Source organism: Emys orbicularis, chromosome 16 (genome assembly GCF_028017835.1).
Source record: "Emys orbicularis isolate rEmyOrb1 chromosome 16, rEmyOrb1.hap1, whole genome shotgun sequence".
Lineage (NCBI taxonomy): Eukaryota > Metazoa > Chordata > Testudines > Emydidae > Emys > Emys orbicularis.
This window is the reverse complement of record NC_088698.1, coordinates 31,492,110-31,506,754: the sequence shown is the minus strand read 5'-3', so window position 1 is coordinate 31,506,754 and position 14,645 is coordinate 31,492,110. Positions and strand designations below refer to the sequence as shown.

Sequence of the window (14,645 nt, the reverse complement as noted above, 5' to 3'; positions counted from 1 at the left end):
TACCAAGGAAGCAAGCTCTGTGTCTAACCCAGCTCTTGGCAGTTAACTGCAGGATCTTGCATGGAGACATTTTAATTTTTAACACCACGAAAAACGTAAAATCTCTTTGCGTGTGGCCAGTGCAGAGTTGGAGACTGTCGCTGCTGCGGGATGGGGCCAGCTGATCCTTGCACCTCCCCACCTTCATGTGTGGACTGGTAACTCTGCACTGGTCCTCAGAGCTCTGGTACACCCAGGGAGCGGAGTACAGCCTGCTGGGAACACTCTGAACACATCTATCTCAAGTTAAATAGAATAAATACAGCGAAGAAAACAGTGAAATCATCAATAAAGAGGCAAAAGGACAGACAAGAGTAGGTCCAGGATTCCAATTAAACTCCACATGGTCTCTGGATTAGTTACGGAGGAAGTTCTATTGGAGTGAATTAAGTTCACATTTGGAGACTCTCGTATCACTGTCTTTATATTGAAACTTCATATTCTCTTGTTTCCTAAAAAGAAGAAAAAACACGTTTAAAGGAATGGTTGGGTTTCCACCCACATTAATCAGCCCTGGTCTATGTGAGATCAGACCCAGGTGACATCTAGGCCTTGTCAATGCAAGAAAACTGGCTTGATTTCATTAAATTGGTTTAGAAGCTGATGTAGTTAAAGGGTTCAAAACCCCAGGTGTCTCCCTTTGATTTCTATTTAAGAGGGCCTGTGCAAGAGGGCGATGTCAATTTAACTAGACCCGTTTCTAAACTGATTCGTTATTTGGTACAGTTTTCTCATGGAGACAACAGTATGGCCAACCCCGGACATTCAGAAACCATAAATCAGGTCCCAAAAATCACAAGATTGGTTTAAAAATCATGAGGTTTAAACAGATAATACATTTGGGGTCTTTTACTCTGCCTTCCAGTTTCGGAGCCTTTGGGTCACACTTGGGTCACATTTTCCAGCTTTTCTTCACAACCACAGGGGCTGGAAACTGACTTTTTAAAATGAAAGCTGAGATTCTCATGCAATCTGTGGCCTGTGGGAGCTGGGGCTCTGAGTCAAATACCAAATATTGTGAGGCTCGTGATAAAACTGAGAGTAGGCAACACTGATTTGAAGACCTAACTCACGCCAAGGCACTGCCTTATTTCTCATGCCCCCAGACACACACACCTGGCTGCTCAAACATGCCCATTGTCCTAACATGGAACTCAGAGCTTGGCTGTGAGACTCTCGCCCCATGTAACGGGAGCTGGTTGCTCAGCACCTGGCAGGATCTGGCGCTCTCCTAGTTAGAAGTTAGGCAGAAGCCATTGTGCAAAGCAGCTGCAGGAGGTGAGGACAGGACTTCCAGCAGGCCCCGCAGTTTCCCCTGGCACTGGGCTTAGCTCAGAGACCCGTTGGGGGAACTAGTTCAGTGTAACTGCTGTACCTGCCCCATAACGAGCCTGTCGTGTCACTGCAGACTCCACAGAGCCACTCACATCCCCTGCTTTAGACCTCAGGGGTCATAGCTGCGCCTGGGGGAGTCTCACACGCCAAAGGGCCAGGAGAGGGGAGCCCAGCAGTCAGCAGGAGGGTATTAGACCCTCCTTGGCTAAACTCTAACGCCCCTCGCTCTGATTGTCTGGCTCACCCTGTCCCCAGGGTGGGGTGGAAATGCTGGTGCTGTTGAAACTCCCCTAAAGACTGATTTTCTGGCTGACCCGCTGCATCGTTTGCCCACCGGGACACAGAGGGCGATAAGAAGAAGAGATGTTCTCTCAGGAGGGACCTTGAGGGGGCTTCGTAACCTTCCCTCTTGCTGTGAGTTTGCGCCAAGCCTTCACCTTCAGTTTAACGTAATGTACGGATGGAGAGAACTGAGGCACCGAAAGGCCAACTCACCCCTGTCTCGTAAATTGGATTGTCAAACTCCGTCTCTACGGTGATCTGGCTGTATGGGTGGGAGTACATGAGGGGCAAGCGCAAGTTGGAGTAGTACCGACATCTGAGAAAAAGAGACGCAAGACAGAGAAGTCACCTCGCTGGGTCGGAACAACGCAGAACCCAATGGCTTGCGCATGTGGAGTGGTGAAGCCAATGGAGCAAGGCAACCCACAGTCACGCTCCCAAATCACCCATTCCCCTTTGCTCTCCCGCCTGCATTCACTGCTCAGCACGGAGATCACGCAATACCAGCAGCAAATACTGCGAGGTAAGGGCCTAATTATCAGAGCTGCCTGGCCCCTCAGCACCCACAGGGTCCAGGGGTAGCTGCTGGGTGCTCCCTCTCGGGAGGAACACAGCACTGGGCAGAGGGCACTGGGAGGCTTCTGAGCTGCTGTTTGCCCAGCGCTCAGAGATCCCTGGTTAGTGTTGCTGTTACAGTGGGTCCCCACCTTGTGATATAGATGTATGCGCCCCCCAGCAGTAGTGAGATGATCAGCACTGGGATGAATATGGCTAACGCCATGTTTCCCCCTTCAAGCGACGTCTCTGCGGCAGCTTCTGCTACTGAAAACACAATATTCATTATGTTCCCATAGGCCAACGTTTGGGATTTCCCCCCCCCGCGCTCTTGGGCTCTGCTTCCCTCCTAACCTTTCCCTCCCCTCATGGTACTGCCTTGTCTCTGTGGCCAGCTGCAGAATGATGCTTGTTTGAAATGTAACCATAAGACCCAGGTTTCTTCAGGTCCACCCAGAGGATTCAGGGGGCCTGGGGTCTTCGGCGGTGGGGGGCCCCCGCCGCCGAATTCCCGCTGAAGACCCGGCACTTCGGCGACGGTCCCGGGGCGGAAGGACCCCCCGCCGCTGAATTGCCGCCGAAGACCCGGAGCGGAAGAAGCTCCGGGGGCCCGGGCCCCACGAGAGTTTTCTGGGGCCCCCGGAGCGAGTGAAGGACCCCGCTCCAGGGGCCCCGAAAAACTCTCGTGGGGGCCTGGGGCAAATTGCCCCACTTGCCTCCCCCCCCCCCCCCGGGCGGGTTTCTTCACCAGCCCAAACCAACCCCATCTATTGTCTAGTGTCCCTTATCAGCTGGGAGCACAAAGTGGGGCCTTGAGGTGCCCTGCAGGAGATGGGCAGGTGAAAGAGAGATTTTATTGTCTGAAATGCAATTGCTATCCAGTGGTCCTAGCTGCAGGCCCCAATGGGTGACCACGAGTACTCAAAGCCTCAGATCAAGCCCTTCTGCCCAGAGGACCTCCCCAAATATTCCATCGCTCTGAAGAGTCCTGCACTGAGGGCACGTGACACCCTCCCAGGCAGAGCGGTCAGCCCAGCTGCGTTCCAGAGTCCCTCATTTCTGAACTGCAGAGCAATGTCAATGCTGCAATGCATACTTGGTGCAAATTTGTTTGCATTGTCTGACCAAATGCAGGCGCTGCACTCTCCAGAGGGCGGTGCCAGACATGTGCTCTGCCTGACTGGGATTTTCCAGCAAATGCATTTCACTCACCTTCTAAAGCGTGTTCAAAGCTGTCTTGATTCACTGCAAGAGAAATTGGGAATCGTTGGCAGGGTTCGAGATGGTCATGGGGGCTGGCAGCCTCGTGTGAAACATGAAAAATACCCACATTTCCCTTAGGTGGATTTACTGTTTTCCCTCTTTGTGAAAACTCTAGTGCCCCCAGGCCAGAAATTAGAACTAGCCAGAAGGACATTCCCAGCAGCATAAGGAACCCCCCTGGATCTCCTCCTTCAGGGGAAGCTCACTGAGCACTTTCATAGGAACATCTGATGGGCAATTGTCTGCTCTCTTTTCTCCATCAGTGGCTTGTTTCAAATGCTTCCAAGAAAGGTGCCAGAAAGCCCATCGTGGGTGATTATGGAATGACTTGCCCTTTGGGTATCAGAGGGGTAGCCGTGTTAGTCTGAATCTGTAAAAAGCAACAGAGGGTCCTGTGGCACCTTTAAGACTAACAGAAGTATTGGGAGCATAAGCTTTCGTGGGTAAGAACCTCACTTCTTCAGATGACTTGCATCTGAAGAAGTGAGGTTCTTACCCACGAAAGCTTATGCTCCCAATACTTCTGTTAGTCTTAAAGGTGCCACAGGACCCTCTGTTGCTTTTTGCCCTTTGGGGACATTTCCTGCAACCCCGTCAGGAGCAGTCGCCTCATGCCCTGAGCACGAGAGTTTATAACCTTCATTAATATTTTCCGCCCTGTCTAATTTAACTGTGGCTGCTCTCATTATCCATATCAGTGTCTGTTTCTTTCTTGAATCCTGCTCTACTCTTGGTCTCAATGGCATCTTGTGACAGTGAGTTCCAAAGGCTAATCCCATGCTGGGTAAAAGGAGATTTCCTTGCATCAATTTTAAATTTGCTGCCTTTCAATTGCTTTGAATATCCTCTCGTCCTTGTTTTAGGAGAGAGAGGAAATAAAGTTCTGGTAGGCATCCCGCATGAGTGTCCCTGTGCATCCTTCTCAACTTCCCCTCCCATTCACACCCAGGCCCCTGCCCTCTGCAGTGACACACCCCAGAGGTCTCTTCCATCAGCACGTGGGCACGGGGAGTCCCCCATTTGGAGTCTCTGCTTCTCTCCACAGACCCCAAACCATGCCACCAACACTGAGCTCTTTGGATGCTTTTGGCCTTTCTGCACCCATCGAAGGCATTCCCGGACTGGCCTTACAACAAGTGCCATATAACTACAGGGCAAATCAGCTGCAAAGCAAAGCATGGGGTCAGGGGAATTACATTATCCTCTCCTGAGCAATCTGCAAAAGCCTGGAAATACGCTGCTGTTCCAGGACACTGTTACTGGGCAATTCACAAGAAATTGAGTGGTGGTTAGTCCCTGCTGTTTAGTGTGTTACCAGGAGGTCCCTCCTTGTGTCCATGAAATAGACTCAAACTGAAAACTGGCCAGTTCACCAAGCAAGGCTTCCTCTGGGCCAAGGGTTATGGCCATTGTCATCAACTCGTGACCCAAGGCAGAATCACAACGGTACACGTAGAGAAATGTTAAATGCAGGAACAAAGTGTTCACCGGACTTGGGGCAGAATCCAGACCCCTCTGGACACTCTGGGGACCATTCCTGCTCCCCCAGCCCCGTCTGCCACGTGCTAGGCAACTGCTGCTAGTTAGCAGCTTCCGACACAGTTCACTAGGAAGGGGTTGAGATGGATTCCCTCCCCCGGGCGGGCAGAACCTCTTAGAGATAAATCCGTAACAACTACCAAAATCTCCGATGCCTGTGGCTGGAAACCTGGCAACACCAATGCGTCAGAGAGCCTGGGTGACACCTGGAGAGCTGTTTGTTTTCAGGGCTGAAGGTAAAACAGAAGAAGGAGCTCTTAAGGAGGGGACTGCAGTGACACGCTCTGCTGCCTTTTAATGGCGGTGAGAATGGGGAAATCTCCGTGCTGGAGGAGGTTGCTGCTCAGAGCTAATTCTCTGGCGTGGCGGGAACCAACTGACACCTGCAAAATCCCGGTGGATTCCAGCCCCTTCCCAAAGTGTGGTCTTGTTTTCCAGCTGTCTCAGAAAGCTCGTTACCTTTGCAGATGGGCAGGGGTCCGCTCCAGTGGGACGGCTGGCCCAGAATGCATTTGATAGTAACCTCGCCCATTAGCTCAAAGCCTTCATAACACATGAACGTCAGGGATTCGCCTGGCAAGTAAAGGCGTTTGTAGAGTATTTGGTAGCCATTTTCAGGTAATCCTGGATTATCACAGGCAAGGGACTCTTCAGCTGAAAAGAAACATCCCAGTGAGAGTCACGCTTTTTCTGCCTGTCCCGAGCGTTTACCTAGCCGTCAGTCCAGTACTGTGGGATCTAAGCCGTAGCCACAGTAATCACTGGATTTATTTTTTCCTCACCTTCACCAACTACATTTGGCTAAAGAGGAACAGTATGTCAGGCAATAGCCTGGTATATTAGTCCGCTCAACAGCTGTTAAGTGTCTAAGAAGGTGAACTTTGTGCTCTGGTATTCACCAGCAGAAGTTGGTCCAATACAAGATATTACCTCCCACACCTTGTCTTGCTAATATCCTGGGACCGACACAACTACAAGTACACTGCATACTGGTATTATACAGTCACCATCACCACGAAAATATACACACACTCCAGAGCTGGGCACAGACTTATTCCCATAGGAAATAGTGGGACCTGAAGCATTAATTCTATGAAGGGACATCTGAGCTCTTTGGCAATAATCTAGCATCGCTGTTCTCTGTCATGGCACCAGAGAAAGGATGAGCGGGAGAACTAGGAACATCAGCAAAAGCCCTCCTCCGGAACACACAGGAATAAAACAACAAAGTGCGCTGGCAAATGGAGCTGTGATTTCCCAGTGCTGCTCTCTCTTCCTCACACTGGCTATGGAGCGAACTCCTGAATTTCAGGATGTGCTACGACAACAAACCTGATCCACACAAGGGTTGCAGGAAGTGGCTACTCAGCGGAAATGCCAAGGCAGAACTGATAGGCATGTCAGAGATCAGCCTGGGACTCTGTCTACAGGCCGGGCCTCCATAGAGCAGATACAAACCGACTGCTGATTCTGGTCTCCAGGCCCTGCAGAGCGATGAGCACTGTGATAGCCAACCCAGCCTGCGCAGCCTTTGCAGAATGCCAAAGGGTCTCATCAGGCAAGTGGGGCCGAGTCTTGCCTCTGCCCAGAGGATGATGGGGGGCGCTGAAGCTACTTAAAACGACACAGCAAACTCCAGGACCAGATGGGGTTTCAGACAAGCCCAAGGTGGCATTCTGCAGGGAGAGGGCGTGAGAGGCAGAGAGCGGGCGGCCCTGCCAGATGTGCCCAGCCAGCAAAGCAGCGTGACTGCAAAGAGACTTTGCTCCGTTGACCAGAGTGGAGTGATGGGCGATTGACACCGGCTGGGGATCTGGCCCAAAGCTTTTCCTTAGCTTTTTACACAACTGTTTACAATCCGGAACCCCCCTTACCCCTTCTTTTTATCCTATGACTGCTGGTGTTAACAGGCCACTCCACCTCGAATGGGCCCTTCCAATATGTGCCGACTACTTATGCTAAACTATCTGTTCCACCTTGCACTTAGCTGTGATGCCGGGAATACCTTGCCGCCGGAAAGTTGGTCTCTCTCACCAACAGAAGTGGGTCCAGTAAAAGCTATTCCCTCCCCCCTTGTCTCTTGCTATGAAATCAAACACTTAGGGGGGAAGCTGGCTTGGGCTAAGTGTCCAGCAGAGGGAGCAGAGACTGGGTGCTGCATGGAACAGGCAGGTTGCAAGTGAGCGGGGCAAGGGCACCGTCAGCTCTTAGCCAGCACTTTCTGGGGCGCCCTGTGTGTCCCTGTAAAGGTGCTAGGAGCCCCGTGGGCATGCGCTGAGCAGTCTGCGGCACTGGGGCAGCTGCTCTGGTCCAGGCGCAGAGAGTTGGGATGAAGGTACATTTATCTCTACTTCTGGTTTTATTTTCTCCCGGTTCTGAGTGGGGCTGAAGCAGTAGCTAAACCCCGACCTGCGCTCTGCCCAGGCTGGGTGTTGACCCAACACCAGCATTTCTGGTGCCAGGCCAACCACTGACTGTCACCCAGGGTCCAGGAGGCTGCCCCTTCCCCTTGTGCGCCCGAGGATGCAGGGCAGAGCCGAGGACTCCAGTAAGGCAGTGAGTAGTGGCTACAGAACGCCAGCGGGGGGAGATGATCGTTGCCATTAGCTCACTGACTTGTCCAGCCGCTGCCAGGCAAAGGCTGTGGCTGGGCACCGGAATGGGGCGCATGCTAAAAGGAAGGAGACAGGCAGCAGCAAAAGGGGGGGTGACAGCGCTCCTCCTAGATTTGGCCCTCTAGCTCCCTCGTGTAAGGAGCCTGTGGTTGCACAGCTGCCTGGTCAGTAGCAAGGTGCGAGCTCAGGATCTTCCACACCATATTACAGGCCTCCTCCAGCTAAAGGACATTTGCCATTTATGGTACAGGTTACTGGGTTTGTATCCTGCAGGAGCGAGAGCATGGCAAAATCACAGACACTTACGCAGATCTGGCGCCCTCCCCAGCAAATGACAGGAGTTCATGCATCGCCCGCCACGCCTTCCCCCCCCCCCCCAATACACGACATGGCCTCTGGAAAGATTCCCAAGAGAAGTAATATGCAGCGTCACTGCTGCCAATTCATGTGATTTGATCATGTCTCTCGTGGTATTTGGCACTCCTCTTAAAAGCCCCAGCTCCCGGAGTCAGGTGATTTACACGAGACTCTCAGCTTGCATTTTTCAAAGTCCTGGCAACCAATAAAAACACCCCTCCCCCATTTATCGTTTTTTAAAACCTCAGGATTTTTAAGCCAGTCTCATGATCTTTGGGGTCCAGCTCATGATTCTGACTAGCTGGGGCTGGTGATACTTGGTGTCTTGGAGGCCTGGCTGGATCACTGAAGGGAAAGTGGTCACGAACGGTGCCTGTAGGGACAAGGGCACTGGCTCACTGAAGCAGCATGCTCCCTGGGTGTGAGGAATATCTCTCCTGGGGTGAGCAGGGTTTTCACCCCCCTTGTTGGAGCTTGCACTGCTTGAACCATTTTAATACGTTTTTTCATTGAAAATGGCCTTAAAAAAAAAAAAAGACACCACTGATCTTTTCATGAAAACAGCTGACATGGTCAGCACCTACAAAATGGCCTGCCATCTCCTGGCCCCCTTTCGCAAGTTTTGACTGAAAAATCCTGGCAATGGCCATTGAAATGACAAGGAACGTTGACACCTCCCCAATTTTGAAAGTAATATTAATGACAAATGGGGGAAAACTGAAAAATGGGTCAATTTTGAACCCTGCAAAATGAAATCAAGGCAGCACTTTCTCACAGTAATAGGGATTTGACCAGCTCTGCTGGTGGTAACAGCCAGCGTACAGCTGGGGTGGCCTTTGCTCTAGATCAGGAGCTGGGGGACAAAGTGGCAGGAGCTGCTGAGCAGGGAAGATATTGTGTTTCTTCACCTTCCTTGCACCAGTCAACATTGCCTTCCGCTCTGGCAGTATAGGACCCCATTAGCAGGCAGGGTCAGGCGCTGGTAGCACCCCTGCAGGGAGATGGGGTGACACAGGTCTTCTGCAAACGAGATGGGAGGCCACAGAACAAAACCCACAGTGATTTCAGCAGCAGGCGCTGCCTGCTCTGCTGTTGCAGAGAGACCTGCTATCAGGGGTGTTTCTATTACACTGCTGCTCGTCAGCCTCTTTAACGAGCTTTTACTTATTCTCTCATTCTAGACCCTGGTTATTTGAATTATTAACTGCTTTGAATTGCTGGTGAGTAGGAAGGGATTCTTCAAACTTCCGGCAACAAAGAAAAGGCCTGCTGGATGGATGGGACCAGTGCGGCCCACATGGTATCTAGTGTACGGCATCTGGGGCTATAGCAGGGAGAACATCCCTAAAGATCTAGCTGTTGAAAGGAGGAAAAAACCTGGAGGAAACTGGAGGTAACAGAATAGGAGCAATGGTGTCTGATGCCTGGCTCAGTATGTCTGGTGCTTACAGAACGGCCTGTCTGCTGGGACCCTGGGCTCATCCGCTGCTTGCTCCAGCGGGTTCTGAATTTCCAGTGGGAAACTTGCAAATCAATTCAGATAACAAGGAGTAAAGTAAAACTGCAGCCACGAGAAGAGAAATAATTGCAACACCATAGAGCACGGAGCCCAACTTACAGACACAGTGGGGTAGCCTTGATGTCCAGATTGGAGTTCCTGTTTCGCGGCTGTAACACGTAAGAAGGGAACTTCCTTCCAGTACAAAGCCTGGGTTACACGTGTATTGAATGGTGGTTCCAACCAGCAGCACTGGATCAGAAATTAAACGGGTCGAGTGGTCCACTTCCCCAGGGTCTGTGCAGTACATAACTAGAGACAAACAGGTTCTGTAACTCCTCACAGGAACGTGACACAGGACAAGCAGCAAAACAGGAAGGCAGGCAGTGGGGGCAGATAAACAGATCAGTAGCTCTGAAATGGACTGGTGTGGAGTCCACTGGCAAAGTCACGTGAAGGAGGTTGGAAAACGCTTTATTCGGCATGTGTTCAGCACAACCGAGTCCCATTTCACATGCACCCTGACATTCAATGGGTCTGATCCAGAGTCCAGAGATGTCAAAGGAAAGCTCCCCATTGATCTGAATGGGCTTTGGACCTGGCTGACTGTGTGCATGAACCCAGCAATACCAAGCAATGTGTGTATGGGGGGGGTTGTCTTACTTTTTTCACAAAACGGAGGGTCGCTGCTCCAGGTGAGGTCCCATTGGCAGGTGAGCGTGTCACTTCCTACGATGTCATATCCTGGATCACACTGGTAGGTGATCTTGGCCCCTCTCACTAGCGCTGTGTGTGATGTGGTCTTCCACCCATTCTGAATTTCAGGCAGGTCTGAACACGAGTCGTTCCTTGAGACCTCTGTAGCCACAGAAAGATGCTGGCTAGTACTTAACGATCTGCACAGATTGCCCCTTGGCCTGCCTGCTTGCTTTCTCACCAACAGGAGGCGACCTTTCTCGGTGCTGCACAGGGTGCCCGGAGAGGGGTTATTTGATTTACAAAGTGAAGCTGATGACCCAGAAGCCTTCCAGCTCTGAATGTGAAAAGCATACAGCCGGCCATTTGCTAGCCCTGGCGGTGCTGGTGCCATGGTCAGCAGCGGGAGCGTCACAGCACAGTGTGATCAGCACAGCACCGGGTTAGGGCTGGGTTTAGAGGCTTCAAAAATCCCGCTAGACCCTAACGAGTTTCAGAAATGGGCGGCGCTTCCTAAGCGTCCCTTCACTGCCCAGGCAAGCGGTGTGCCTGGGTCTGTACACCTGACTATTGCTGCCCTCCTGTTAACGATCTGTCCCATCGTTAACGAGGAGCTGAAATAGCCTCCTGGGCCCAGATCCCCAAAGGACGGGGCTGGCCATGGGGAATTCCCGGCTAACCAAAGCCGCCTGGTACATTTGCCTTGATTTGGAGGCTAAACGCAGTTTGTCAGCATTAGTGTAAGTTTAGCAGAAGCTAGTTGCAGGCAGCTGATCCCGAAGGGTTTGAGTTTTCACAACTGCTGTGAAAGCAGCGCTAGCTGAGCGCAGCACTTACAGTTCAGGGCTAATTTGCTCCACCGTATTATTTCCTGCCCCCTACGTTCCTAAGGTCTGTGACTTTAAGACACTCAAGCGGATCGCTGTGTCCACAGACGCAGTGCGGCGCTTTACGGAAGGGGCCCTGCAGATCACAGCTGACCTGCACTGTATCTCATTCTCTGCTGCTGTAATAGTGCATGCAGGCGGGAAGGAGAAATGCTCGCTGAGCACCACTGCCAGCTCCTGGAGGGGGGCCAGGTGCTCTGCGTGTGTGCAAGCCGGGTGCTCTGTCTGTGTGCAAGCCGGGTGCTCTGCGTGTGTGCAAGCCGGGTGCTCTGTCTGTGTGCAAGCCGGGTGCTCTGTGTGTGTGCAAGCCGGGCGCTCTGCGTGGTGTGTGCAAGCCGGGCGCTCTCCACGTGTGCAAACTGGGCACTCTGCGTGTGTGCAAGCCAGGTGTTCTGCACTTGTGCAAACCGGGCACTCTGCGTGTGTGCAAGCCAGGCGCTCTGCATGTGTGCAAACTGGACACTCTGCGTGTGTGCAAGCCGGGCATTCTGCGCGTGTGCAAACCGGGCACTCGCGTGTGTGCAAGCCGGGCGCTCTGCGTGTGTGCAAGCCGGGCACTCTGTGTATGCACAAACGGGGCTCTGGATGCAGCTGGAGCGTTGCAATGCACACGTGGTACTGGGTAGCCCATCACCACCCTGGGTCGGTGCTGAGGGACCAACGGATGAGCCTGACCAAAGCACTCCCACAGCCATGCTAGTGCAACCCATCCTGTGCAGTGGGCCAGCCCCCGCCATGCATCGGGGAAGCCAGGAGGACACTAGGTGGTGTGTGCAGAATGAGGGAGTTAGAGGGTTTAGAAGGTGGGAATGAGAGACCGGCCCAAGGTAAGGCCAAGGGGCCAGGCTATCCCCACGGAGTCAGGGAGCCGTCAGTCAGCACCAAGCACCTCCCACCCCCAATCCTGAGGCAGTGAGCGTCACTCTGGCCTTTCCCCATGGCCGGTGCGGTACTGCAGTTTGGCAGCGCTGTCTGGCCCAGCCCATGGGGGCCTGCAGGGCTGGCAGAAGTCCAGGGACAGTAGCCACAGAGGGCTGTTGTAGCAGGTGGCCATTGCCTGGGGGATGTAGGCAATAGTGGCTACGGGTTTCAGAGGAGCACAGGGAGCCTCTGCTGCTCTAACAGCCTGCCCAGGGCTAGCGCATGGCTCGGCTGAGCTGCACCAGAGCCCTGGGGCCCATTGCCTGCCCTGGGTGAGGTAGCTCAGCATCGGAAAACCTGCATCCCCTCACTCACCACCCCAAATTCTGGGTTAGAATTCACTGAGTCGCAGACCCTGGCAGACGCCACACCCAGATGCAACGTGTCCAGCCTCACTGCCCCACGAGCAGATCGCAGTGCCCCCCCACTGCCCCAAGAGCAGATCGCAGTGCCCCCTCACTGCCCCAAGAGCAGATCGCAGTGCCCCCCCACTGCCCCAAGAGCAGATCGCAGTGCCCCCCCTCACTGCTCCAAGAGCAGATCGCAGTGTCCCCCCTCACTGCCCCAAGAGCAGATCGCAGTGCCCCCTTACTGCCCCAAGAGCAGATCGCAGTGCCCCCCACTGCCCCAAGAGCAGATTGCAGTGCCCCCCCACTGCCCCAAGAGCAGATCGTAGTGTCTCCCCTCACTGCTCCAAGAGCAGATCGCAGTGCCCCCCCCACTGCCCCAAGAGCAGATCGCAGTGCCCCCCCACTGCCCCAAGAGCAGATTGCAGTGGAGGCCCTGGCTGGACGGGGCAGCCCCCCCGGCACACCTACCTATGTAGTTCATGATGAATCCCTGCCCCTTCCCGAAGATAAGGCCCGCGGGGTCGGAGTGGAACTGGATGGTGAGGTCGGGGGTGGAGGAGTAGAGCTTCTGGGGGCCACTGCTGCCAACGTACTGCCCCAGGATCCGGGCCGTGAGCTCGTCCCCGTCGTAAATGGTCAGGATGTCGCTGTTGCTCAGGTTCAGGCTGGGAAGGGAAGCACAGAGAGGAGCCTGGTCAGACTGGGCGCACAGGGGAATCCAGCCGGCACGTTACTGAGTCAGACCCAGGGGACGTGGGTACTGGACCCCGCCAGTTCCAGGCCACAACACCACCAAACATGTCCGCGAGGCCCGGAGCCACCCCCCAGCAGACTCCCCTCACTTCTTCCACGCCCAGGACTTGGGTATGGAAGCGAAGTGTGTGGACCCAATGTTCTGACGAGCGCCCGGAGAAATCTCTGCTCCTGGAGGGCTCCGCAGACAGGGAACAGCTTGCACAGGGACCTGCTATCGTTTGAATTAACACAGGGGCCGATCCGGCGCCAGTGAGCAAGGCGTGGGACAGGGAGCGTTGCAGAGCTGCGGTGGACCTGAAAGCCTGCGGCCTGCGCCCGTGGCTGCACGGTGCACGGACGGCACGAGGCTGATCTCTGACTGGACGAAGCACAGAACACGTCTGCCTCTTCGGGCTTTTTCACAGTGGTGCCGTGAGCAACCGTCACCCCCCTTCACCCGCTGCTGGCGTTAGCTGACTTCTGACGGCGCGGCTGGATTTGCCACAGCTTAATTGAACTGAATTCTTTGTTCCTTTCGTACGGCAGAAAGCTCAGTGCTATGGGACATGGAGATGAGATAACTGGCTCCTGCTCTGAAGGGGAATTCAAGTTATCGTGTCACAACATCCACACCGCCGACGTTCCCGCTGGAACCGAAGCCTCAGGCGGCTCTGGGAGCAGCAGGGAGCCGGGGCCGGAACGAGGTGGGCAATAGGCAGGGTTACTTCCGAGCTAGCCGTGGCTTGCTGCAGGCCTCCATCGGGGCCTCCTCTTGCCCTGCTGCTGGGTCAGTGTGTGCCTAGCTCTCGCCCTCCTCCTGGGGCATTGCCTCCCTCTGTCACCGCTGCCTCCCTCCCTTCCCACAGCCAGCATCTGCTCCACCCCCCACCTCTGACCACGCGGCGTGTCCAGTTTTCCAGTGAGGAGCAGGAGGATCACTAGGAGGAGCTCGCTCTAACAAGTCCTTGGGGCATGGCGGATCTGACAGGCTGGTGCTGGCCTGGCCCTGGAACCAAGTGGCAGCGATGGCCAGGGATCACAGCCTGAGCTGGTATAAATCGGTACAGCTCCACTGAATTCAGGGGCAATTTAAATCTGGCCCAGAAAGTGTGGAGCAGGCATGGCCACCTGGAAAGCTGCGCTGAGACCACTGCACGCATCACTGAGCAAACAGGAAGGGGACTTTCAAAATTCCCAAGGACTTTAAGGGGTGGGGCTCACGGTTGGTCATCCGAGGGCAGGGCAGTATAGTTCAAACGATGACCAGAGAGGCGAGAACAGGCATTGTGGGACACCTCCCAGAGGCCAATCGCAGCACTGTAATCGACCAGGGTGTCTACACTGGCACCGCGGCCCTGTAGCCCCGGCGCAGAAAGCTCTACGCCTCTCGTTGGGGTGGTTTTTTTACAGTGCTGCAACTGTGCAGTTTCTGCGCACTAAGTGGCTTGGCAGTGTGTACACCTCGGGAGTTACAGCGCAGAAACCTGCCAGTGTGGACAAGGCTTTATTCCCAGGGCTCAGACATGTGTTTCTGAAGGACAAGTCTGTAAAAACTCCTGGAGCACGGGAGAGA

General features: G+C 54.0%; 1 protein-coding gene across 1 annotated transcript in view; it reads right to left on the bottom strand.

The window, feature by feature from the left end:
* Positions 1 to 461: 461 nt before the first annotated feature.
* Positions 462 to 14,645, bottom strand: part of SEZ6L (seizure related 6 homolog like) — a 60,396-nt gene continuing 46,212 nt past the window's right edge. The window contains exons 9-16 of the mRNA XM_065417657.1: positions 12,806 to 13,002; positions 10,147 to 10,341; positions 9,604 to 9,795; positions 5,473 to 5,667; positions 3,424 to 3,456; positions 2,364 to 2,478; positions 1,870 to 1,972; positions 462 to 491 (exon numbers count right to left, since the gene is read on the bottom strand). Of these exons, the coding sequence (XP_065273729.1) occupies positions 462 to 491; positions 1,870 to 1,972; positions 2,364 to 2,478; positions 3,424 to 3,456; positions 5,473 to 5,667; positions 9,604 to 9,795; positions 10,147 to 10,341; positions 12,806 to 13,002 (1,060 nt within the window). The remainder of the gene's footprint in view (positions 492 to 1,869; positions 1,973 to 2,363; positions 2,479 to 3,423; positions 3,457 to 5,472; positions 5,668 to 9,603; positions 9,796 to 10,146; positions 10,342 to 12,805; positions 13,003 to 14,645) is intronic.